The 25,140-nt window shown below is 44.8% G+C and overlaps 2 protein-coding genes across 8 annotated transcripts in view; one reads left to right on the top strand and one right to left on the bottom strand.

Moving 5' to 3' along the window:
• The window catches only part of Cbl (E3 ubiquitin-protein ligase CBL), a 27,956-nt gene extending 2,816 nt beyond the window's left edge, over positions 1 to 25,140 (bottom strand). The window contains exons 1-7 of one of the 6 annotated variants that reach the window (XM_033472857.2): positions 24,238 to 25,140; positions 6,125 to 6,271; positions 5,777 to 6,043; positions 5,483 to 5,702; positions 5,101 to 5,265; positions 1,008 to 1,281; positions 341 to 937 (exon numbers count right to left, since the gene is read on the bottom strand). In XM_033472857.2, the coding sequence (XP_033328748.1) occupies positions 345 to 937; positions 1,008 to 1,281; positions 5,101 to 5,265; positions 5,483 to 5,702; positions 5,777 to 6,043; positions 6,125 to 6,271; positions 24,238 to 24,803 (2,232 nt within the window). In that variant the 5' untranslated portion in view covers positions 24,804 to 25,140 and the 3' untranslated portion in view covers positions 341 to 344. Of the gene's footprint in view, positions 1 to 340; positions 938 to 1,007; positions 1,282 to 5,100; positions 5,266 to 5,482; positions 5,703 to 5,776; positions 6,044 to 6,124; positions 6,272 to 6,365; positions 6,389 to 6,439; positions 6,478 to 6,621; positions 6,648 to 13,474; positions 13,540 to 24,237 lie in introns of those variants that run through there. The other 5 variants (XM_033472858.2, XM_076523479.1, XM_033472860.2 and 2 more) reach the window with 5 other exon arrangements.
• Gtpx1 (glutathione peroxidase-like 1) lies at positions 6,624 to 10,231 on the top strand. 2 transcript variants are annotated; one of them, XM_033472866.2, is made up of 6 exons: positions 6,636 to 6,781; positions 7,558 to 7,665; positions 9,092 to 9,194; positions 9,265 to 9,374; positions 9,443 to 9,534; positions 9,732 to 10,231. In XM_033472866.2, exons 1-6 carry the CDS (start codon positions 6,685 to 6,687, stop codon positions 9,945 to 9,947), a joined length of 726 nt encoding a protein of 241 aa, XP_033328757.2. In that variant the 5' UTR covers positions 6,636 to 6,684; the 3' UTR covers positions 9,948 to 10,231. The 2 variants fall into 2 exon arrangements, with proteins under 2 accessions (XP_033328758.2, XP_033328757.2); XM_033472867.2 differs by lacking the exon at positions 7,558 to 7,665 and having other exon boundaries at positions 6,624 to 6,781.

Genomic DNA, 25,140 nt, shown 5'->3' with positions numbered 1-25,140 from the left:
TGGAACTACTATATCTGCTCTACTATGTCGAGTTTATCAACTATTTAGGCATTTGCTTCTACTAGATTGGTGCACGTGAACTGCCGTCTTCTCTGCCAATTCCAATATTCTATTTATCTTATAATTGCATCTCCGATTGAAGGGATTCGATTGCTCCGACAATGTTTATTCATGTTTACCAATCCAACAGTGCAAGAGAGACTACTACTGATTAATAGAATCATGGATAAAATGGATGTATCGCTGATCGTTTTAGGTTGACATGAATTGAAGGTGGTAAATCGCATGAGTTACTCGAGACAGGTTTTGTTGTTTGGTAGGTTTGCACTTTTACGCATACCTGGTCAAGACGATTTCGTGGCAAATTCGTGCAGTATGTCACAAGCCATTTCAAGATCGTTCCTAGTTATAACGAGCGCTCTAATCACGGCGTCTTGCGCGAATCCGAGAGCCGTCAGCTTGGAAATGTGTTCGACGTTGACGTTCTCGTATGCCGCGGATTCTGGCTTAGCAGAACCGGTGGGATCGTCCTTACCTCTCATTAGGGCGGACAATCGTGCCGTATTCGCTTCCAGATTAATGTTCCTCACGACGTGCTGTCTCGTACCGGGTATCACGATCGTGTTCTCGTAGTGGTGATCCTGTCTATTGTGCTCTTTGCCGGACTTTGGAGGTCGCGGCACCGATAACGGCGGCGGAACTGGCGGCACGCTGTTGCTCGACGTCGTTTGACACGACGTCGAAGACGCGCCGCTCGAACGACTAGGTTTTTCAGGTAATGTAGGCGGTTGTGGCTGTGGCTGTGCCACAGATATGTGATTTCCTTGCGATCGACGCACGTGACTTCTGCTAACCGGAAACGGAGCAGGTGGTATCGGTGGTGCCGGGGATGGCGATGACGCTCGGTGCAGCATGTCGTACCCTGCCTCGGAATTCACTGCAACGGAAACGCATGTTAGTCAGAATTATGAACGGTTGTTATTTGCTTCTCTTCGTCATATACTAACTATTGTTATTCAGTTGATTGTCAGCGCTGGAGTTAAACACCGCGTTAACAGCTGACGAGGGGGGTGGCGGTGCGTTCTCCTTCGGTACAGTTAAATGACGACTTCTCGAATGACTATTCGGCGTGGGGGACGGTGACAATCGTCGTGGAGGTAGCGGGGGACTTGGCACGACCCTTCGCGTCGACACAGGTGAATTCGTGGGGCTGGAATCCTCGTCTTCGTCAGAGTCCTCGCACATGGATCCGCAGTGGCCATTGCAGAGGTCCATGCTTTCCTAAAACAACGAGGGCACCAGGAGATTGCATTAACTTTCGATATTACTAGATAGAGGAAAGAGGCAGGTCCCGTTTCGTTCTAATTATCGAATACAGAATTTTCATATTTTTCTATCAAGTCCAGAATGAAACGAAAAGCTGAAGGTTTCTTAACAACGATCCAAGAGCTTCGATCATTGAACGCGTTTATACAGAGAAAGACTAAAAGAAAACCGGGGCAGGGTGTTGAGAATAAAATTGTTCTAGTTCGAGTAATAGGCTCGTGGTACCCTGCACACGCGAGAACATGTCGTACAATCGATAGCGAGCGTAAGTACAAAGCGTGAAAGCGAATAGCCTGATAATGCGTTTGTCCACTTACCTGCGTCCAGCAACGTAAGACCGCCGCATTATCCCCGTCGGCTTATGTACATTACCGATTAGTTTTCGATCATGCAGCGGGCAGAACAATGGACCCAGTAGATAAACGTTATGAAAATAAAGGTAAAAAAAACGATCATGCGAACAAGAATAACGATAACACCTTGGCTCAAGTTTTTGTGTTGGGGGTTCCCTGTTAGCTGAAACAGTGATCCAAACATGGAGGAGGCACAGAGCGAGAACTAATTAAACGTATGGCGGAGCACAACGATGACATGGTTCCATTACAAACAAAGTATAAACGTATAAAGAGAAAAGAAAGAGAAAAGGAACGAAAGAGAGTCTTCTCGGTTCCTCAGAGAATGTACATTGAGCAGGAGAAAACGTAGGCTATGGTTAAATGTTTACGAAATATTTATTTTAGACCCCTCTTGTTGCTGCTGGTCTACACAGTCAGCGAACGGATCTTCAACAGAAGTCGGATCGATCAGCAGCACTATATTCATTGTACGCACAAGATACGCTAAACGACTACACGTGAACGCAGTGAACTGTCTATCATCCTTTCATCTCTGTTTCTGCTTTTTTTTTCTTCGTTTCTCTGCCGCTGGATAGATATGCACGAACACGATCTCGACAACTTGCCAAATCTTAAGCGTACTAACAGAAAGAAAAGGAAATAACACAACTAGTACGATTTTTTTTCTTTTAGCTCCAGGCTTGTATACGGCGTTCGCGCGCATAGGATCTAGGAAGTCTGTATAATAAGAGAGAACGTATACAGTAGAACCCCCATTCTACGAGCATTATTTTCACACCGAAACCCTATTGTTTCAACGAGGCATTCGCCTGCAATCTGAAACTAAACAAGTGAAACATAACACAAGAGGATAAAATCATTACATTAGGTCGATGCGTGAGCCCTGTCCATTATGTACAAGCGTAATTATCTCTAGAAAGTAAACGCGTCCGTTAAATATTTATTTTCAAGATTAAATTACGCTTGAACATAAGCGACAGGGCTCGTGCACTAATGTAGTAAAAAGAGCCCTCGTTAAAAATCCTACAAACGTAAACAGGATCAACAAAACGATCTCGAATGGATTGGCAAACGGAGAAGGTCTATCCTTGCATGATAAAATACACTACGAAGCGTGAAGGACTATAGAGGATGCAAAGACGTGGCAAGACATCGTGGATCCTCTCGTCGAATCGGACAATGGGGGTTCCGCTGTACGGGGTTTTACCCCACAGAATAGAAATTCGGTGTTCCATCAGCGCGATCGCTGATGTAAAAAGATTCATTAAGATTGTTGCTTTATGCGTGAACGGAATAAATAATAAATAATCTAAGGTAAAGAAAATAATAAACATCTCTTTGCCCTGGTAAAGATGCCGCATTGTTATTACATTATTCCTATCGCCAACAGGTACGTAATTAATTCTAACAGAATACAAAAATGAAAATCAGAAAAACAACGAACGGGCCTGTGTGCCCATCCGTCTATAAGCTACACTCAGTTGCCCGATATAAGCTACGCTACTTCCGGCGGAAGAGAACTACGCTTTTATCTATCTCTTTTATCCAAGAGCACTATCAAGACCACCTTTTCCATTCGTTTCTCTATGCCTTTACCATTTTGCTTACACAGAATACTGATAAAGTACCAATTAACCGGTGGAATTCTGCTATCAAAACGCAGAAAAACACTATCGAAATTAAAAGAAGCATCAACCCCTTCGCAGTCGATCGAAATAACGTAAAACAATGATCGAATTGTACGTATGAAAGCCAACACTGTACTTTTGACAACGAAATATTTACTGGATTCCGATATCGTACTGTTTGCAGAAAGTAAACCGAACCGTTTACTTCAACCAAAGATAGTGAGACAAAAATAAAAACTAAAGCAGAAAATACTGTATGCAACGATAATCTTCAGCCAAGCGTACAGATATCCAATAAGCAAAGCTTCCCAAGTGTTGCGCCGACTTCTTAATGGACAGATAGCGAATCTTCGTTAAAAATAAAAATGTTCTGCACTGATTGCGAGAAACAGGAATTTCCATTGTCTCAAATTGCACTTATTCACTTCTGTTATAAGTGCATAAAATCTACAGTAGGTTCCTAAATGATCTCTTCTCCTTAGCTATGAATCGTAGACTTTAAAAATTATTGAACCTGACTGGAAATAGATCTATTGAATATTTTTTTCAAAAAGGAAACTTCTTGTTTCAGTAACTGTAAACTAAAACAGTCTAAAATGTTCGATTTAGAGTTTTGTAAAAGAATCAAGAAGTCGAAGCGACGCTTTTGGATCTAACATGTCCCACTCATGGACTGTGAAAGGGTTGACCTAACGTTACAAGTTTCCCTACGTCCGGCGAAATAGTGTGTCACCGTATATGTATGTAAACAAAAGCTTCACTAACTTCAACAGTCGTATATGCACATTGCAGGGGAGCCGCAGCTGCCAGCTATACACAATTGGCACATGCATGCGAAATGTCGGCTCGTTTCGTAACTGATCGCGTGTGGAAGAGGACTTTTCCTCTTGTCGTACACGAAAACAAGAACGGATAAACCGTAATAGTGATGATCGCGGGTTACGCGACTTGACGTAACTACAATGTTATTTCTAAACATTATCTCCATCGCGAAAAACAATATAGGTCTGCCTTTAAATAAATCATTGTACGCAGCGGCCGCGATCAATGGTACGCTGAACGACATGTGTAGCGTTCTTGACTCTAGAAAGCATGAATCATAAATGCAAACGAGAACAAATGAGGTATAACGCTGAAGCCCTGAACGGTCTAATGCAAGAAAGCAACCTACCTTAGGGTCTCCATTATTGCCAAGTAATTTATATATTTTCTCTCTCTTTCTTTCTCTCTCAGTATCGACAACGCGACTGATCTCTTTCGGAAAAAAATAAAAAAAAAAGAAACGAAAACGTGTTAGTATAAACGAACACGTGCGCGCCTGTGCGTGAACTGCGTGAAACGTTTTCCCGTGAATTATTCCGTTTTTTTTCAAGCCATTCTCTATGAGTTCTTCTATGTACATAACAAACAAATAAAAAAACGAAGAAATAAAAAATAGTAGAATAATGGAAAAAGAAAATATGATTCGGACAAAGCTTACATAGAGACGAGAAAGTTGGTCCCTTTTTACATTATTCGCTTTTCAAACATTCACTCGTGCGACCACTGTCGTTGCTGCTTTTTGCTTTAGGTTTATAGATTTACGTTACCCGCGAGAGGCAACGTTTCTGTGTCGATGATTATATCTCCTATAAATGATATGACAATGACACAGTCGTAGAAAATTCGAGATCTCGCGTGAAATACGTCAGGCATTCGTCAAAAAATATGAGGCGTGTTGCTGGGAGAAGTTGTTATACATAGAGCACATTTAGTGTAATGAGGGGTAGATGCTACTCCTAGTCGGATACCTCGGTGTCCGGGTCAAGATCCCGTGTCGGGGTCGACGCGTTACTAGCGGAAGCCGAATGTGTTCCTGGTCGATGCGTTCTTCGAGGATCGAACGGATCAATGACTATCTGTTCGGTTCCCTTTATTTCAGCTCGGCAAAAAGGACAACCTTGCCCTTCAGAATCCTGTAAATCCGAACAAGTCAGATTTATATTTTCCTCATTTAACATAAGTTCAATAATTCTTTTGCTACATTTTGATTCCAAAAAAATAAAATGAACGCCTAAATGTATAGATTCAATATATTTCCTGATGTATCAGGAATACTTGCTTAAAGTTAGAAGTTCAAACATGTTGGATAGTGTTATTTTTTAATAGAGTTAATGGAATTAGTTTCTATACCTGCCAAGCTGTTAAACACGGAGTGCAAAGCAGATGTCCACAGGGTTCTATCCTAACGTCCTTGTCGTTCTCTGCACAAATTTTACACAATTGGAATGTGCTACCCATTTCACAGTACAGTTCATACTGTTCAGCAGTGACTTTTATGTGTTCCTCTGGTGTAGGTTGCACCGCCCATGTTAAATCTGGATTCACATTGTGACCATCGGGATACAAGTAACTGAAATTGAAAATTTGATCATTAAAAATTAATTTGAATTCCACTGTAGTAAAGAAAAAAGATAGAGAACTTACAAGCCTTCCCGATATCCATCAAGTAAGGCTTGACATAAACTCTTATTGTGAGGTATAGTTTGAAGAATGTCCCCATCAGATGTGACATAACCAATGGCCCACTGTCCTAGCCTTGTGCAACTTAATCGGAACACATAACTTCCAGGTCTACAATACTTTTGTAAACGTGCCTTCACTTCGTCGTACGTAAGGAAAGCTACGTATCCAGGATGAGTCACAGCCAAAATTTGCCAGTTACGTAGAAGTGTAGACCATGGTTGAAATAACCTGCGAGAATTGAAACAATATTAGCATTGGTTCGTTTGTTATCCCACAAGTGATAATTAATGCCCACGGTTGAGAGCTTACCTCGTAAATACATCAAACTCAAAGTTGGAGATATAATCATTGCACGTAAGGTCTATCGTAGATTTCAGTGCCATGGCTTGTAGTACGGAACTAATGGGATGAACCTCGTTCAACTTATCCCTGAATACTTTCCATGGAACTAGTGTACTAAAAATAAACAAAAGAATTGTTTATTAATGACCTGCTACAAAATATTGAGAAACAAGACAAAAAAAGGTAGCAACATTTAAAAAATTCCAACCCAGTCATTTTGTGGAAAAAAGAGAAAAAAAACTATGCAAATATTCTTTAGAGCATATATAACAAATGCCATACTCCAAATTTTTGTTAAGCTTCATTCTCTTAGGGAAAGAAATAGCGAAACATTATAATTTAAGGTTGTCTAACCCCGTAAGTAATATCTAGAAAAGATTTAAGAAAGTCATCATTTCGACGTGACTAATGGAAAATTAGGATGCATGAAACATGAAAGTCATTTTCTACTGTAACGAACCCACAGTTTCATCATATGTTTACACCGGTGTATGCAGCGGTGTGAGTGCATACACTGTAGATAGTAGATGCTAGTAGATCGCGGCCGGCTCATCAGTGCGAAAGCAGAGCTGCCACCGAACACTTCACGGCTTCACCTTTGCGAGATTTGCCAGTATATTTTTGGTAAGCTTCATTTAATTCGTCATCGAAACGTATCACTCGTCATCATAAACTCACTATCAATGATTACATTATGTACGCAGAAATAATCGTGGTTTAAATCCTACGTAATGTCACAAAAACGTTGTACATTTCGCCTAACACGATGCAACGGTTTCCTCGAGACTCGCGCAATAAACGGTAGATGGCAATCGATCACTTTGAGCGCAAAAATTTGAACGTCGCACAAGTACGTATTTGAAAAACTGCCACACCGCTAGAACAATTTTTACACGTTTTTGTAGTTTCAATTTCAAATCAAGTTTAATTCTTTTGTGTCAATGTCACGCCAAGAGTAGAAACTAGATTTTTACAATCTTATCTTCGTTCGGATATTGATTAGATTGAAGATGATGAAACAGTCGACACATTCTCGACTTTACCGTTAATCCGTAGTATGTCGATTCTAGATTTTTGCTGAGTCATAAATACATAGATTGGCAAACGAAATTTTCAACTGATTTTAATAAATACACATTTTGAGTATACAAAAGTGCTAATTTATTTCTGTCTAGACGTTTGTTTAAGGGATACAAATAATCCCCAAACGTGTGCACGAGGAACTTATTTTATAGAATATCTTAACAAAATAATGGAAATAGACAAAAATCGAACACTTCTCAATACTCTGCGTATATGCCATTTTATCGTTACATTCTGCGTCTTCCTGATCCCTACGTGTGAAGTAGTTGCACAATGAAGTTTTGTATACACATACCACAGAGTGTTTGCACTGACAGTTTCAGGAACATCATCGTGCACATACTGCGTACTTCGCTACGAAGACATGCATTTTATAAAATTGGTGCTGCCGATGGGCTTTACTCAAGTTATCCGAAATTTTGCAGGCACGTAATCCGATAAGTTTGACAACTGACCCTTACCCCATCATCCTGTGATCCTCTTACAGAGTGGGAACAAAATAACGGTAGATCTTTGTTCCGAGGATGAAATTTTATGCAGGCTTGATCTTTGCATGGATCGTGTTGGAGGAATTTTATTCTTACTTATTGCACGACGCTAATCTGTTTTACAACGACGAATTCCCACAATAAATAAAAGCGTTCAATCAACGTATTCGATTCCATATTCATACACTGTATGCATTAATTAATAACAAAGAGACTTGTGATCAATAGACCGCGCGTTTTTATGCAAATTGAAAATTGTCTGTATTCATTGCAAACAGTGCGTATTGCACAGAGATTTGTTTTTCCTTCTACTAACTTTAACAAGTTGCAAAGAATATATAATAGTATCTTTAAATTCTTCTAACGTTTTTTGACTATTGTATATTTGACATATCCATTTTTATCATAAACACATCAAAATCCGTAGTCTAGTAATTAGGCTACGCTTTTTAGATCTTCTTAGACCTAAAGCTTATTCGATGAAAGAAAATATTTGCAGAAACGTATGATGGTAAAAGCGTCGATTAGAGCAGTTTTAGAATCGATCGACCGATCAATTAGACACACAAGGTCTTAGGAGTATATTTACTTCCACGTGCTTCAAAATGAGTTTCCAGTTAGCTCGACGAAACCATCTAATAAATTATTTAATGCCACCTGGCCGTTGTCATGTCTACGCGACTTCATTCACCAGGCGATTATCGACCAGTGTGTCATGTGAACATGACTTGGATTTTCTCCTGTCCTACGATATCGAAGTCGAATGAATCAATTCGAAAATAAATGTTCTACCTTATATCTGGAACAACAAGAACTTTCGTTAGCACTCTGACAAAAAGTTCATTCACCTCTGTAGATATTATAAATGAAATTGAGAAACGCGGACTGTAAATGCTAGACTCGAGTAGGATGAGGCGTTGGTTTCAGCGCTGCCGTGTCTAATAATAAACATTTCTCACTTCTGCTTTTTATCACTTCGTTAATGCTATCTTTGTTTTCTTTTTTATTACACTGAGATAAAGTAGTATTTATACGGGCACTTTATCCGAACCAACAAGTGCACTACTTCCAGTGCATCTATCAGGTAATTCTGTGCTAATGTTTTGCGCATTAAGCGACATCGAGATTTAAAATAACACATCGAAATTTAAATAAAAAAATTTCAATATATATATTTTATTTTATATAATTTAAATATATTTAGTTATATATATATAATTTAAATATATTTATTATATTTAGTTATATATTTATGTACGCAGTCACGCCGCAGAAATTTTTGAACAGTGCGCTGGGATTAATGTGTCGTCATTTCATTGTTTCCATTGCGACAATAGATTCTAAGCACACCGATCGATTTCAGTTGCAGCAGTAGCCATGAGCGGAAACGAGAACTACAAGGAGGCGAAATCTGTTTACGATTTCACCGCAAAGTCCATCAAAGGCGCGGAGGTTCCTCTAGTAAAGTAAGATAATTTTTGTTACAATTACCGTCAACGATTAGCAAAAGGTACATTAAAAATAATATATTCACAGTTACAAAGAGCACGTGTGCTTGATCGTAAATGTGGCGTCGAAATGCGGTTTAACGGCAACGAACTACAAAGAATTGAACGAGCTGTACGACGAGTATGGCGAATCTAAAGGTAAAATTTGCCCATTCGAATGGTAACGAAAAAACTAGGCGTAGATCATTGAATCAATGCGTTTGCAGGCCTACGAATTTTGGCATTCCCTTGCAACCAGTTTAATGGACAGGAGCCAGGAGGCAGCGACGAAATATGCAGCTTCGCCGACCGACAAAAGGTAACGTTTCGATAACGTATCTCTTTATTTTCGTGCACGCAGTATATATGTGCTAATAGCGGTAATATACTATCAGTGTCAAGGATTATTCGAGTACGCATACAAAACGATTAATGAAAATTGCAACACGAAAGTCACGCGTGGGGGGGAGTAAAGTTCAAAATCAGAGTACACGAGTTATCGGATATTATTTCTAGGTAAAGTTCGACCTATTCGAGAAGATCGACGTGAACGGCGATGACGCACATCCGCTGTGGAAATATCTGAAGAAGGAGCAGGGAGGAACCTTGGGCAACTTTATCAAGTGGAACTTCACGAAATTCATCGTTGACAAGGATGGCAAAGTGGTGGAGAGACACGGTCCCAACGTGGATCCGAGCAAGCTGAAAAGCCATCTTGAGAAATATTTCTAATTTCCGTTAACATATATTTTCTAAGTTTGTGTTGACTTTACACTCGCTAATCAACGAAATCGCGTGAACATGTAAATTATTCACTCTCTTCCGCGTCTCCTACACCAAGAACTCACATTTAGATACGTAGTTTCCAAGCTTTCTTCCTGTTCTCATTACGGAACTGGAATGTATCGTGTGACTCGTTAGCCTGCTAAAGATCTTTTTGTATAAATACAAATGTTCGATGTATCTCCCTACGTGTACACGTAAATAAAAGATTGCAGCACCTGCAATTTGTAAAACTGTTGCATCAAGCCGTTTGCTATTGTGCCGAGGCCTCTAGACGGTATAATACTTTCGTGTCTTTTGAGGCGACAATTTAGGCGTTCCTTTATATTATCGCTCTAATGAAACCCTGGCGAGCCTCGCCTCGACTGAAAGAAGATTCGCGCTACTTGCGGACGATATTTCTTACTAATGACTAGACCAGAGTGGTTTGGTCTCGAGGGCGTTGAAGGGATCGTCGGACAATTAAATTGACTCGCTCGAAAGGCACTAATGACGCTAGAAATAGAACCGGTCACGAACAAACATAAACGGAGGTGACATATCGTCGAAGTACGCGAGGCACTCGCCCGCTGACCATAAACGAGAACAATGGACGGCGCGTCGAGGAAATTTATCAACACTTTTAACATATCGTCGCGTTTCTTTTCCTTGATGGATGACGGTGACACCGTCGACGCAATATCCGGAATGTAGGTGAATCACCCCTACCGCAGACAAGTTCCTCCAGTGTCCGCTACGCCATACATTTGGTCACCTGTTGGCTCTCCTGTCGGAGCGATTTCAACCAGTCCAGATGTTCGCAACAGAATTCTGTAGCGGATTTCCGTCTGAGTACAGAACTCGCTTCACCAAAGGGTCAACAACACCCTTCGACGCTTTGGCCGTCGTTACCAAGGCAAAGAAGCTCGTGAAACTTTAATTACGTCATTAATTGACATTTAACGGCAACGGCGTCTTATCAAGTTACTCGTAAAAGCGGTAATTAACACGCAGGCTTTAGGCAGTTATTAGAAGCGACTTTTGCTGCTGCAACAAGTTTAATCGAGTTTAAGGGTGGAAGCCTCGATGAAGTCGTCAATGCGTTGAAATGCTTTCGTGTACAGTAACTCCAGAAAATCTCTGCACGCATTTCCGATTTTCGATGGACCAAAAATTTCCCCTGGTACTATTGTACCTTAAATTAGAATTGTTTGATCATTTCGAAACTCTTGCGAATGGTTAGACAATGTTCGTCTTGACTTTTCGAGAACGTTGTCATTCAAAGTTTTCGTTTCAACGATTGTTAAAAGGAGTTTTCGTTGATTGTTTCAAGATTCTACCGAACAGTTGCGAAAACTATGACAAATTGAAACAAGGAAGGGAATGGGAGCGGTGGTATCTATCATAATTAATTTTCACGAAGTAGGAGCGACGAGGGTAAAAGAAGTGAATCCTGAAGGTGTAATCGCGTTCGAGGGTTTCTGGAGCCATTGTACGCGAGAGAAAATTTTGTGCACTACGTCGGATTGTTCGAACGAGGACCTGGAGATGCCTGCTATTTCAGCATTGAATAAACTCTCTCATTGCTCTCTCATTGCAATAAGAGCAACGAGTCCGGGCAAAGTGGATTCACAGAAAGTTGGTAAACCGCCGAAATGGACCAACCAAGCAATCGACCGCTTTCCGAGTCTCTCGAGATGCGGAGAATATTCGAATTCGAGATAAAGCGGACAATCGAGGGTCGCGAATGAATTTGCACATCGAATAATATATTCGAGGAGCGGCTCCAGAGCGACCAGGTCAACGATTGAGGTTCCCGCGATGGGCGGGCATCAATCTTCGTCCCGGTTGGTTCGCGGAACTTTTCCCCGGCGAAGTTTCCAGAACTTTGGCCCGATTGGAAAAAATATCGGAGCGGTACCGTGACCCAGTAGGACGGGTCTGAGGAAACGAGTCGCACCGACGAGTCGGTTCTCCGGCGGGAAAATGGGTCGATGTGTCCCAGGCACGCTCAGGCTACGCGATGATATAATTACAGGGCATCCGCGCGAGTCCCGTGCGAGCGGGTCAAGGATGAACGTCGGAACACTCGACACGCCGGGCCAGGTCGGGCCGCATCGCGCGAAATACTTTTCTTTCCTTGTCGTGTTCCCCGTTTGATATTCATATTTCGAAGAAAGTAGGCGACTCGCGGCTCGGCTTCGCAGCCGAGCAACGGGATGCAGAAGGTGGGAGATACAGAGGATGGAGGGGGCGAAGACTAGCGATTCGCCGAGGCGCGTGTCCTTCCTGAATTTCAATCCTGAGCCGCTTTACGTCACCGTTTAAACTGGGTCGCGTCCTCTATTGCAGGAGTACCCCCGTGTCTCGGAATCCAATGCTCCGAATGCGATACGTGCACAAGGCTCGCCGACGCGCCGCGTTCGAAGAGGTCACGGGACCGGGGCGACGTAAAATCGAAGGAAAATCGTGTTATCCTGTGTTCGAAGCGTGTCCTTCTTTCAGCCGGGTCTTCCGAGCTCCGGCAATCTTACGGCCGGAACACTCCTTCCTCGGAATCTTGTTTAGAACCGTCATCCATTGCCTTGGATCGATTCCAAATCGTCGAGGCGCGCTTCATGGCTACCCTTAACCCGTGGGGATGGGGTGGCGCTTTTTGAAACAAAATTTATGCGGTGGCTCTCTGCTGCATTAAGAACTTATTAAGGTTAAGAGCGCGATTTAGGCGAACGGACTTCGCGGAACTCGATAAAGTTAACCCTTTGCGGTTGAAGCTATTCGAATTCGAAATCCAAAACATGATTTCTGATCTACACTAGTTCTATTTTATATAATTTATTGCGACTTATGCACATGATATTGAGCCTGTTGACAAGTACAATGCAATTTTAATAGTTTCTTTTCAAGTAGAAACGAGTCCGATGCTCTTAGAATGATTTTGAAAAATGGTACACCAATTTTTAGTGGCGCCTCAGAGTCGCCATTCGAGTGCAAAGGGTTAATATCGCGGATAAGTAGGCGCTGTAATTAGCACAATTGGCGAGACGGAGATGAAATGGAAGAAAGGTGCTTTCTTTTGTTGTAAAATATTGGAAAGTTCGTCAAATGTTTCGGAATCAACGACAATGCGATCGTGCGCGTTGGGAAGAAAACTTTGTGAAATGCTTGTTTCGTTGGCTTAGGATCTGGGTTCATTTCCGAAGAAAACGTTGCCCTCGCTGAGCGAGGAAAGAATCGGGATAGTCGGTGTCAACCCCGTGTTAACCAAGGGTTAAGTTTGCTTTGGATGAAAGTGAAACTTCAGGCTAAACAATCTCGTCCTACAGTTTCGAATTACGAACGCGGGAGGGAACACACCTCGTTCTCGTTGCTGCCACGGTTAGCTAGCACGTCGCTACTGTATATGTAGAAATATAATACCTACATGTAGGTATATTATATATGTATACGTATACGGTGCGTGGTTAATGTACAAAACGAAGCTGAGAGATACTAACGCTATAATTAGTCGTCCTTGCTTGCCGACTGATCCGAGGCTCGCCTCCATTCATAGATCCGCCGCTTTTCCAACGCATCGACGCGACGCGAGACGTCTTCCATATGACCGCCAAAGTCTGCCACACTCCGCTTACGAATCGAATATTACAACCCCGCGGCATTTCTCACGGGATTTTTAACCACCCTGTAGCAAAAGAGATGGCCCGGAGTGTAACCTGAAGTTGCGACTGTAATTGGAGTACGAGAAGACGACGGGTTCAAGGAATTCTACCTCGCGTCGATTTTTGGCAGACCCTTGCTGGCAAAAAAACGTGTAAATTAGCCGGAAGTACAAACATCTTTTGTTCATTTTTTACCAGAGAAAATGTGCACACTAATCGGGAAATAGTTTACTTGGTCCGTTTCTCTATGGTAACAAAAGCTTGCTGTTTGGGTGGACGAGAGTCATCGTAGCTTTTGTGCGGCACAGCACAACGGGGAAAGTCGGAAAATCGTAGAAAGAACCCGTATATGGACTACATTATCTCGCCTCTTGCTACGGCCACGTTCTAAAATAAAGGATGACGAATACCTGTGCGGGCAGATAACGAAAGTTTCACAGCAGATAAGAAGATACCGGCGGTACACACCTGTGCCCGTGCATTCTAATATTGGCTCTCGAAGAATACCCGACTTCTGAAGTCACCCGACCGGTGCTTTCAGCGTTGCTCATGGTTCGCGATGCTAACCAACGTTCACAGAAACCGAGACCGAAGGCTCCCCAGAGTAGGATGCGACACTGAAATACCGAGCTCTATGCACCGCGTGGACTTACAGCATCCGATAAGCGAGACTTGTGGACATTTATGCGGAATAAATCTGAGACTATCGAGAATACGATATCGTTGCAGAGCTAATTTTAGTTGAAGAGTGCACGTAGACAAAAATTCGTCAAATCTGTTAGACCGCTGTTAACGGAGTCTCGAGCTCGTCTATTTCTACGTTGGTCGAAACGGAGTTCGCCGGAATCGACGACCACCGTTGAAACAGCGCGGTGATCGAAAGGATATTGGAGTCCCAGCAACAAGAAGGCGCAGTCTAATGGGGCAACCAGTGGTAACAGTTCGACTGCGGGAGCCCAGCCTCGGCTGGATATCGTGCCTTCCGCGGAAGGTTTCCAACCACTGGCGTGGCGATGCAATTACGCAAGATAAAGCGAAAATACACCGATGGAAAATGTCAGTGGAACGACCGGAGAGCCGCGTTTCAAGGATGCTTCGTTCGTCTCAAAGGCTCCGGGGAGTCGATGCGAGCCCGTGAGACGGGGGGCCCCCCCGACGATGCCTACCGTTAACCGCATTATCGACATTATATCGAGCACCGTCGTCGTCGCTCGACCGAGCCGTCGATGCTTTTAACGTCACGCAGACCTCCGTCGCGTGCAATCCTCCCCTGCGCTCGCGAAATTTCCGAGCGCTTCGAGATTCGACGGCCTCTTGTCCTCCACCATAGAGGATGAAACGGTTGCAGGAGAGACGCCGATACTCGCCTAGCCTTGGCTCGCCAAGATCCGAAGACTTTAGAGAACGGTATGCATGCGCGATTGTAACTTTTGGATCTCGAGCGAGGATCTGCCGTTTGTATTCGACTGGATTGCATGCAAATGTCGAACAGCTTTTGTTCGAGAAGATTGCAGGACTTTGAAAGCACTGCTGCGAGAGGAGTTCGGGTGCAACGGCGGGAGACTGGTTTTCCTCGTAAAGATTGGTCGCGCCACGAGGCGGTGGGGAGGAACGCGACGCTACGGAAGAAAAAAAAAGATTGCTCGATGTCTCTCCTAACGGTGGAGTGTGGAGCCGTGGATAGAGGGAAATGGTCGCTGGTGAACCATGTGGGCGAATTACGTGATCCTCCGTCGGGAACAGATTCCAATTTCCGATACACGTCTCCGGACAGGTGCGTGGAAACGGTTGACGGGAGGACGTTGAAGCTCGGCCGCGCAGATACGGCACGATTTCGATCGGAGATTGCCTGCCGACAGCGAGTCGATCTCCGCGGCAACCTCGTGTCCCGATGAACGGCGCATGTAGGCAGACGATAGTCGCGAGAGCACGGTCACGCCGATTCGTACAATTCGCTCGTTTAATTCGCTTTAATCGCGACGTCACGTCCCCTTCCTTCCTCTTCGGCTCACGTCCGGATGCGAGCTTAACTCGCCAGCTGGCAACGGGGGCAGGAGGGACCCGCCGCGCAACGCCCGAGAGAAAGAGAGAGGCTTTTTCGTGCCCGGCTCTTAAGACACGGATAGCTGATAGATAGACACCGGGGCCGCCTATCAATGCCCGTTCAACCCCTGCCGACCGGAATTAATATAGCGAAAGTGACCTCCGGAATGAATTCGCTTTCCAGACGGCCAATAACACCGCCCACGTCGCCCGGACAACCGTTAAATTCGAACCGATACGCCCGGAGAATTGACCCGGGTCGCTTCCTAAGCGAGAACTTCGTGTCGGATTTTTTTTACGCGGAACGAGGAAGCATGGAAATTGCCGGCCGTTTTCGCGGAAACGGAAAGGTTGATTCGCTGCAGAGGTCGTCTCCGAGGTGCGCCGACCGTAAAAGTAACACGGGACTTATCGGCTCTTGCTGTTTAAAAACAGCGAGCCAACTTTCTGCTCCTTCGAGTTGAAACTCGACTATAGGTCATTCGAGGATCAACCTTCGTAGAGCGTTCGGCGATCCGGGAACGTGACGGAACAATACATACAACGGTGATTCGTTCCGAAGTGTAAATTGCAGTTCAGGCGAAAGGTCAACAAGACTCGATTCACCGGATCAACTCTCTTTGAGCCGCCACACCGGCGGTGTATACGAAGCGAATCCGAAGCCCCGACCTTTCGCGAGCTGCACGAGAAACGAGCAGAAACGCGGTGGGCTCGGATTTCGCGTCGTGCTCGAGAGAAAGCTGGAGCGGAAGAGGTTCCACAGGGCTGGCGTGGCGCGCGATATGAAAAATTAAAGGGATTCAAAGGGCGCGTCGAATGCAGGCGCGATAAAATAAACATCGCCGGCTGGTTCGGAAGTGGAAAATACTTTCTCGCCGGGGCGGAGGTGCGCGCAAGCCAGGTACACACGCTCGGCGAGAGACCTCGGGGATACTATATTGCATCGTGAACCGATTCGAATTCACCGGCGACATATTGCGTCCGCGTCCGCCTCGCTTCCGAGGCGGAGCCAGTCTGTGCACCTGATATCCGATATCGCCGGGATAAACACGAGCCGTGATCTCGTACAACACGCGACGTGCTCTGCGAACGGAATTCAAAATATATCGATCGGCTACCATCGAATCCGCTAGTTTGTTCTAGCTTGGATACCCCTGTCCGACGCGCGAGGCTCCAGGAATTTTCGTAATTTTCAATCTGCCTCCTCGTTCGACCATTTCATTACCGTCGTTTCGCCCTTTTCACTCGGAGCCATTTTAACTCTAAATCGAAAATAGTTTTCCCGACCTGCAGCACTTCCGTTTCACATGGCCCGATGGATCTCGTGCGGATGAAATTGAGTCTTATGGCTCGCGCGACGGTCTTTCGAATATGAACAATTATGATAATAGCAAATTATTTTGGAACATGATGTAACAATTGTTAGCGGTGTCACGGAGTCACCAGTCGAGTACAAAGGGTTAAAACGGTCTTTGCATTGCTAAATTTATACAAGAAAATTATAATATATAATATTGCTAACGCTTCAAGCGTGACACGGGCGTTTGCTCGGTTTTGCGGGACAGGAACATTAAAAAATGTGAATATCCATTGGTTGGACAAAATTGTCTTGGTTTCGGCGTTAAAACACCTTCGGGCACAAAGTGCGGACTCTTTAACCAGAAACGTGTTTTAAGAAGCTGCCGTGTTCCTCGAACGCGACCAAGTGGCAAAATTAAGATTTAATCGTAAGAGGGCAGACATATTTATTTTATACGGGATCGACGATGATCGAGCATGCGAAATCCGAATGAATTCCCACAAAAGCAGCACTTCTACGCTTTCGGTGCTGATAAACCTCTGGTAATCCTGGTATTAACTAATTTTATGTAGCTCGTGCCAGTTTTAGATCAGCCTGTAGAAGACCAGCGCCGCCGCAAAGATCGGCCGACTTTGTCTCCGAAGGCGAGGGCTAAATTCAATTAGATTTACCGGGGGAAGTAAAGACACGTTAATGAAATAATCGTAGGAGACAAGAAACCGGAATGCTCAACCTCGTTGAATTCCATTCTGCCTCGCCACTTTTTTCCCATACGGCTCTTTCCCAGCCCACATCCGGATATCGTTATACGTATCGCGAAGAGAGAGGAGAGCGAAGATTCTCTGCCTCTCCAGCTCGCTCCGCGCCGCTTCGAATCTACGATCCTTCACGGCTACACACAACTATGGGTCTCTCCTCTCCTCCTCCCCCGCGTTCGCCCCCCTATGCGTCGGATAGAGATGACTTCGGTCTCCTTTTTCGATAAAAGCTCACCCCTTGCCACCGACTTCCGGTACACTCATCACTAGAAACATCCATTAGCGGAGCGGGTCGCCGCTCGTGTTCGACGGGAAACACGAATTTAAATTCGTTCGACTGCCGAGCACCGGCGACCATCTCGTGACAAAAAAAAAAAGAATGGAGCGCGTCTCTCGAATCTTCAATAATCTGAATCCACGTTGTTCTGGGAGGCGCGCCCTTTAGAGGCGTTCGATCAGTTTGTATTTTGATTTCTCTGAAAATGTTTCGCTTTTTTAAATATTCGTACATGTTAATTATATATTATCATACGAATATAATATTCGTATAATATATTAATTGATCGGATAAACTGTTTAACCTGCTGCCTATCTTCGTCGTTGTTAAATCGTTTCATTAAATGCAGCGGATACGCTTCGTAAAATATTCAAACAATTTAGCAGACGAAAAAGCGATGGAACACTGTAGAACCTCGATTATCCGGTTCTACGATGTCAGAATATTGTTGGCGATATGCCAAAGGCCGTAAACGAAACTATTGTACTGTCCAAATTAATAAATCGCGAAATCTAGCGGCGTAATTAAGCAACCGTTGCAATATCTGCACGTTCGTGTCACTTTGTTATAATCGAGGTTCTACCTGATTACTATGCTGCGTACTATGGTCGTGCATAAATCTGATTATTTTCTTGCGAAGTACGGGATCGCGAATGTGTGACGCTAGCAGGGAACGCGTTGAGAAACAATCGCGTTCGAGTTGTCGTGAAATTTGTTACAATAAACAAAGCGAGCAACGAAGAACCTTGCAATGATAAAAACCCAGCAATGATAAAAATTAAGTAACCGGACCCCGTGCTTTGAGCCGCGCTCTACTTTCTCCCGGCAGACCTCGGCAACATGAAGCGAAACACGACATCGAAAAGGTCGAATAAAAATATATCGCGGCGCTGATTTTTTCGAGATACCGCGTAGGTGTATCGCCGATAAATATTATTTCTGGTGCGATAAATCGCGTAATGGAACGGTTTATCTTATCGTCGGAGTCGAATTAAAGGCGCCACACGGCTCTCGAAGGACTCGCGCGCGCATGGCCCGATCGCATGCGTGTTTCCTCCAAATTTGGATCCTCGTACGATTCTTCTAATAGATCCGTTTCGATCGTTGATATCGACCGGCCGAAAAACAGCGATCGTGTATCGCTCGGTAAAAGGGCCCATTGTCCTCGAAAACAGGTTACAACTGGACGGATACTAGAGGGGAAATAAAAAGAGGGGACTTAGCGAGCGACGGACACGAAAAGAACGGCACTCGGTGGCCAGTTGGGCTTGTGCGAACGGTGGCCGGATGTCCGCGGATCATTTGACCGGAAACTGAAAGTTCGCGCATCGGCGTAATCGAGTCGGCTGGCCGCACGTTAATCACGCTGCAATCGGCCGCATCCTACGTACCGAACGTGAATGCCCCACCGATAATGCTTCGGTCGCATGCTGCGCTAAATTTTCCTGAAACGGCTACGGGGAAAATCGACGCGCACTCTTTCCTTAACTTTTTTTATTTTCAACCTACGCGAAACCGTTTTACCACATTTTATAGTCCCGCAGTATCTCGAACGGTCGAACAAAACACAAAAGGGTGCTAATGGCACATCGTATCGTCTCGTGGACTCATGCGATTCCACTCAACCGTTTTAGAACTCATACGGTATACAAGATCTTCTATTTAACGCTTTCTCTGCCGTGTCAATTATTCGGAATTATTTGCTGAAACGTGAAAATTAATTTTCACGCTGATCTATCACTATTTCGACGATTTCGTTTTTGATCCGCAACACGTATGAACGTTCAAAAAGTGATCAATATCGTACAACTTTATTCTTGTGATCCGAATTTGATCGAACGAATTTTTGAGGTTGCCGCTGGTCAATGTGTTAACGCATTGTTGACCGGCAATTTTACAACGTCCGGACATGAGAACACGAGCTAACTCGTGGCCGGTCAACAATGCGTTAAGAAATATGTACGATTAGGTACATTTCCTTGTGTCGCGCGAATCGTGCAACAAATTCGTCGGGACGAGTTCCGAACGGGCAACGCGAAAGAAAGCGCTTGTTTTAAAAAGTATCAAATATGCTATTCGCCGAATGTGCTATCGTATCGTACCGCTGTGCGCCAGTGCTCTGTTCATCCTTCTCGGAATACGGCGCGCGTGTACTCCCGTTTATTTCTTACGAGGAAACCTCGTGCGAGATAAGATGAGAAAACCGGGATAAAGGAAGAGGGAAACACGTCGCCGGAATCAATGAAATAAAACCGAGGGACGAGCCGTGACGCGCGGCTAAACACCTCGGCTTCCGCGTGGCTAATACATACATACATATAACCGATCTCCGCCGCGGCTAGCATCAAGTATTAATATTTTATCGTTTCCCAGGAAGCTTATTCTATTTTCAGCCAGGCATTTCCTAATTTCACCACGCTCTTCTGGCTAGACGAACGCCATTGCTCGGTTATTGGCGATTCGATTGTAGGGCCGTGGCACGTGTCGGAAGCGAGGAATCGGTTTAAATCTCTCTCTCTCTCTCTCTCTCAGAGAATTTTTGAAACGAGAAACTCTCTCTAGCTTCTTATAGCGATTTAAAGGTGCATTCCGAATACTGCAAGTGCCACCAACGCAGTTTCTATCAGAAAGAAAGCCGTTCCGAAGACCGTCACGGTTTCTCGTCCTTCGGCCTCCGCTAAATTGAAAACGGTTCGTAGATCCAATACGGAAAAAGAAACGGGTCGTGACTTCGTTGGCTACCACGCCACCGGGAGGATAGTCGGTGTATTAAGCAGAGGCTACTTCCGTTGTAATCGGAATTCCATTTATACTTCGTTGAGGAGCGTCGGACCGTGTAAATCGTCGGGACGAACACCGTTAGCGGTGCATTGTCAGTGACCGGTTGCCGACTATTGGCCGCGACTCGGAGCCGTCGGAGGTAGCTATCAGTTCTAGCGGAAGAAACGAGGAAGAAGTATCCTCGACAAGTTCCCGCCGGATCCTGTGGCAACGTTGTCCGTCGAGTCGCGAGTTTCCAACCAGCAATCGTCGTGCAAATCCCGTAAAATTACAGAATCTTATCCGGCTAAATGAACGTAATGAAAATTATAAATTTATTGTATGTACTTAGACCGAGGCACGATTAAAACTGCTACAGAGATAAATGGAAATAAGGCGATCATTTTAGACTCCAAGGTTACTTCAAAGTCATACTTATGTATAATACACGTACGAATGCACGATTACCAGATGATGCGTATTAACTACCGGAAGCCTATCGGCGAGATTTTTAACGATCATGTTGTATGAAAAAAAAAAGTATCTTCTCCTCTGCGAGGAGTAATCATTTCTGAAGGTAGTATTACCGGGGACGACTCGTTTGAAATTAGTTGAAAATCTGTTGAAACGTCGCCGGAAGGTACCGCGATAAAATGAGGTCGACGGGTAAGGCAGAGTTGTCTGCGAACGCGAACGCTCGGGTAGAATTCGGCGGAAACGACGAAAGGAATTAGCGGTCTGGCTGACCGTAGAATTTCGTGGAACGGGATATAGTCAACTCGGTTAGATCCGTTTCCTGATTACCCGCGGGGCCGGTCTCAGGGCGATCGCGAGCAGCGACGGGGGTGGACGAGAGAGCGTTCCGTCGGTGTCGTTTTACAAAACGATACGCACACCTACTTTTACTGGAATACGTCATAACGCGGTTGCCGGGCTACGTGCCGCCGCCGCGTAGCGATTTATCAGCCGGTATAAATAAACGGCCGGAGCGGTTCGAGCCAATTCATGAATGACTGACTACTGCCCCTGCCGCGCAGATCCTCCCGTTTTCTCCAACCACCGACGTGCACGGTTATCCAACTTTTTCCATTCTCGAATCCTCCCCCACCCCTTTCTTGCTCCTTAACCTTTTAGGTACGGCTGAATTCTACGCGAGGCTATTTCTCTGGACGGCAGAGTCTGATACTGTATATTCTGTCTGTATATACAGGGTGTCCCAAAAATGTCTCGCAATCCGAAAGTGGCGAATTCCTCGGGCCCTTTGAAGCAATTTTTGCCTGTACAAAAATTTTCTCCGAGGCACCGTTAACGAGTTATTAACGAAAAACAGTGACCAATGAGAGGCGAGCTCGGCTGGCGCGAGGCGATCGAGCCAATGAGCGGAACTGGGCTTCGTGCGCTGTTTGGCTGGGTCGCCTCGCGTCAGCCGTACTCGATTCTTATTGGTCACTGTTTTTCGTTAATAACTCGTTAACGGTGCCCCGGAGAACATTTTTGTAAAGGAAGAAGTTGCTTCAAATGACCCGAGGAACCCGCCATTTCCGGATTGCGAGACATTTTTGGGACACCCTGTAGACTGTTGTAAATCGATGCGAAGACAAAAGAAGTGTGAAACAATGCATACGAAGACGATTATTTGGTTCAAACGATGAGCGAGTGAGCTACTAGAGCAAGCCACTATAGTGGCGCGTCGGGCCTAAAAGGTTAAACTACCTCAAGGTAACCGATTCTTGGGAAACAGTTGATCTCAAAAGCTTGGGATTTTTATAGCAATGTGAACAGCTTTGAAATGAAATTCGAAGATTCTTCAGGCTCGGCATAAAGAATTAATATGGTCGTGTGATTTATTTGCGACTACAGGTGCTAGACACGCTTCTGTCAAGGGCTCAACTGTGGAACCAATGAAAACGAAGTGTTTCAGATTTGTCGAATGCCTAGTAGTAGCCAAATGAAAGTGGTAACGTGTGCAAAATTACATTCGGGGAATCGTACGACAGGGCTACTCGAATTCAAGTACATTTTTCCCGAGTGTTCGAACAGTTCCGGTTGGAACAATATTAAAACACGATAAGGCTTCAGCGAATATCTTTGTTTCGTATCGCACGTAATCAGCGTTATTATTATTATTGCATCCGGTCTCGTGCTGAAAAACAATGAAATCTACGCCGAACACCTATACAGAGACACTACAGTTTGTGTAGAAAGTAATTTTCGTGATCTAACATTGTTGTGACTCGCGAGTTGTCTTTGCACAATGATTTTGTAGATTTTATGCTTCTCGATCTCTATTTGCTCTACTATAGAATTTAAAAAAAATGATTACTTCGCTGACAAATATATCGTATAAATAGTACAAAAGACTTATGATACAAAAATGGCGTCGAAATAGCTACCATAAATTTTCGTTCAAAGATCAAAAGTACCCTGTTAATATGATCTTTCGATTAATAGAAAACATTAGTCCTGAAAAGGGTTAACCTGTTAGACTGGTAAACGTACACTATCATCCAAAAGTATCCGACCACTTTGGTGGTCTTACGATACTAACTTAACCCAATCATCCATCCATTTTCACCGATTCCCTTCTTCTCTATATTTCTTAGATCCTAATTGCTCTTCTAATAACTCCTCTAATTTTGTATTCTTTGGTTTATTCTAGCTTGCCTTCGTTCTGTTCCTTTGTAGTCTCCCAGGCCATGCTAAGGTCCTTTTGTCCAGCCTCCCACTCACTACCTCTTCTATCATGATACTTCTATTAGCTTCTTTTCAGCCCCTTACTATAGATGTTCAAAATTCCCAATCTTCGCATAAGTTCTAGCTTATTCTTTTTCCAATTCTCCAATATTTGTTCCAGATTTCTATAACGTGCGAATATTAGCAAGTATCGGAAGCATGGACTTGTCGCTGCTTGTGGACGACAGTGCACGTACGTTGTGCACGGTGAAACGAAAGTTAAGAATTCGAGTCTACGTCGCTTAATAAAGTAGAAAGATCTCGTGATATCTCGCCTTGCTGGATGGAGATCCGTAAAAATTTGAAATTCCTATCCGCGCAGAGTTTCGCGATGCCAATTTTGAGGCGGCCTGTACCCGAGTCAGCGCATGAAACAGAACACTTCCGGCCGACGAAATACGTTTCGCATACGGCGTCAGCTGCACACGAGCCGACACGTCCCGGTTTTCGGTCGCACGATAGGTAGGTAATGTCAATATCAATGGGAGACGCGCAGCCGTTTTTAGGTTAGGTGTGCGCACGTGCGAGTCCGCAACAGCGCGCGTTTATTATTCGTCTTTACGCACACGACGACGTCAGGGTCGCGAAACGCACGCGGCCACACCGTTCGAATAAGAGAAAGAGAGAGAGAGACAGGTGTGTCCTGTTTACGGGATCGTAACCGGAGGAAACGAGACGCGAACCGGAAGTCGAGAGGGAAAGAACGGGTGGTTGAGTGGCGGGTACGCACCTGATCCCGAAGCTCTCCTTCCAGAACTCGGCCGCGTCCGCCTTGGTGATGCGAAACTTGTGCCCGGCGAAGACCCCGTTCGGGAATATCGCCTTCAGCTCGGACAGCATGTGGCTGAATACGAGGCTGAGCTTGGTCAGGTTCCGACGATAATGCGACGTCTCGTCGAACATCTTCTCCTTGCCCTCTTTGAACAGCTTGATCGCCTGTTTACACTTTCGCATCAGGTTGTTGATGAACACGCAGAAGTGCTCGTTGCTGTGCAACATCTGCATTCGGTCCTCGTACTTGCTGTAAATCAGCCTGAGCCGCTGATACGTGTCGGGCAGAATGTCTAGGATGAACGGGGGGGAATTTTTCAGGTTCATTCGCTGGTGTTGACACAGTTTCACCACCTTGTCCATCAGCTTCCAGGTCTTATCCAGCATTCGCTTGTCAGTGGAGAGTTTCGACATTGTCATCGGGTCCGCGAACCGACCGTGAAGCTTCTGAAAGATCGAGCCTATATGCACCGCTCTGGTACGACTGCCGTGTCCTCCTGACGACATCTTGACGTGCGCGTGCATATCCCCTCGACACCGGGACTCCCCTGGCGGTGGTGTGGTGCTCACCTTCGGTCGCGAGTCCCCGCGCACTCGTTTTTCCACACTCACACCTTCGCAGAAGAACCACCAACAAACAAGCCTCGCTTAGGTTAGCCTGGCCTGCACTCCCGCGATGCGATATACCGCATTTCCTCTCAGCGAGACGCGTCCACTATCTCGACGACCTTCTCACCAAGTCCCCGACCACCGGACGTACCATAATGTTACGCGATACCGCATCCTAGTCCAGCTACACACCGTACTGACAACAGCGGACAGCCACAACGAATCGACACTGACACACGGGCCAAGTGTGCCC

The sequence above is a fragment of the Megalopta genalis genome, chromosome 7 (assembly GCF_051020955.1).
Source record: "Megalopta genalis isolate 19385.01 chromosome 7, iyMegGena1_principal, whole genome shotgun sequence".
NCBI classification, from domain to species: Eukaryota; Metazoa; Arthropoda; class Insecta; order Hymenoptera; family Halictidae; genus Megalopta; species Megalopta genalis.
Note: the sequence above shows the minus strand (reverse complement) of the source record. Positions and strands in the feature narration are given on the sequence as shown.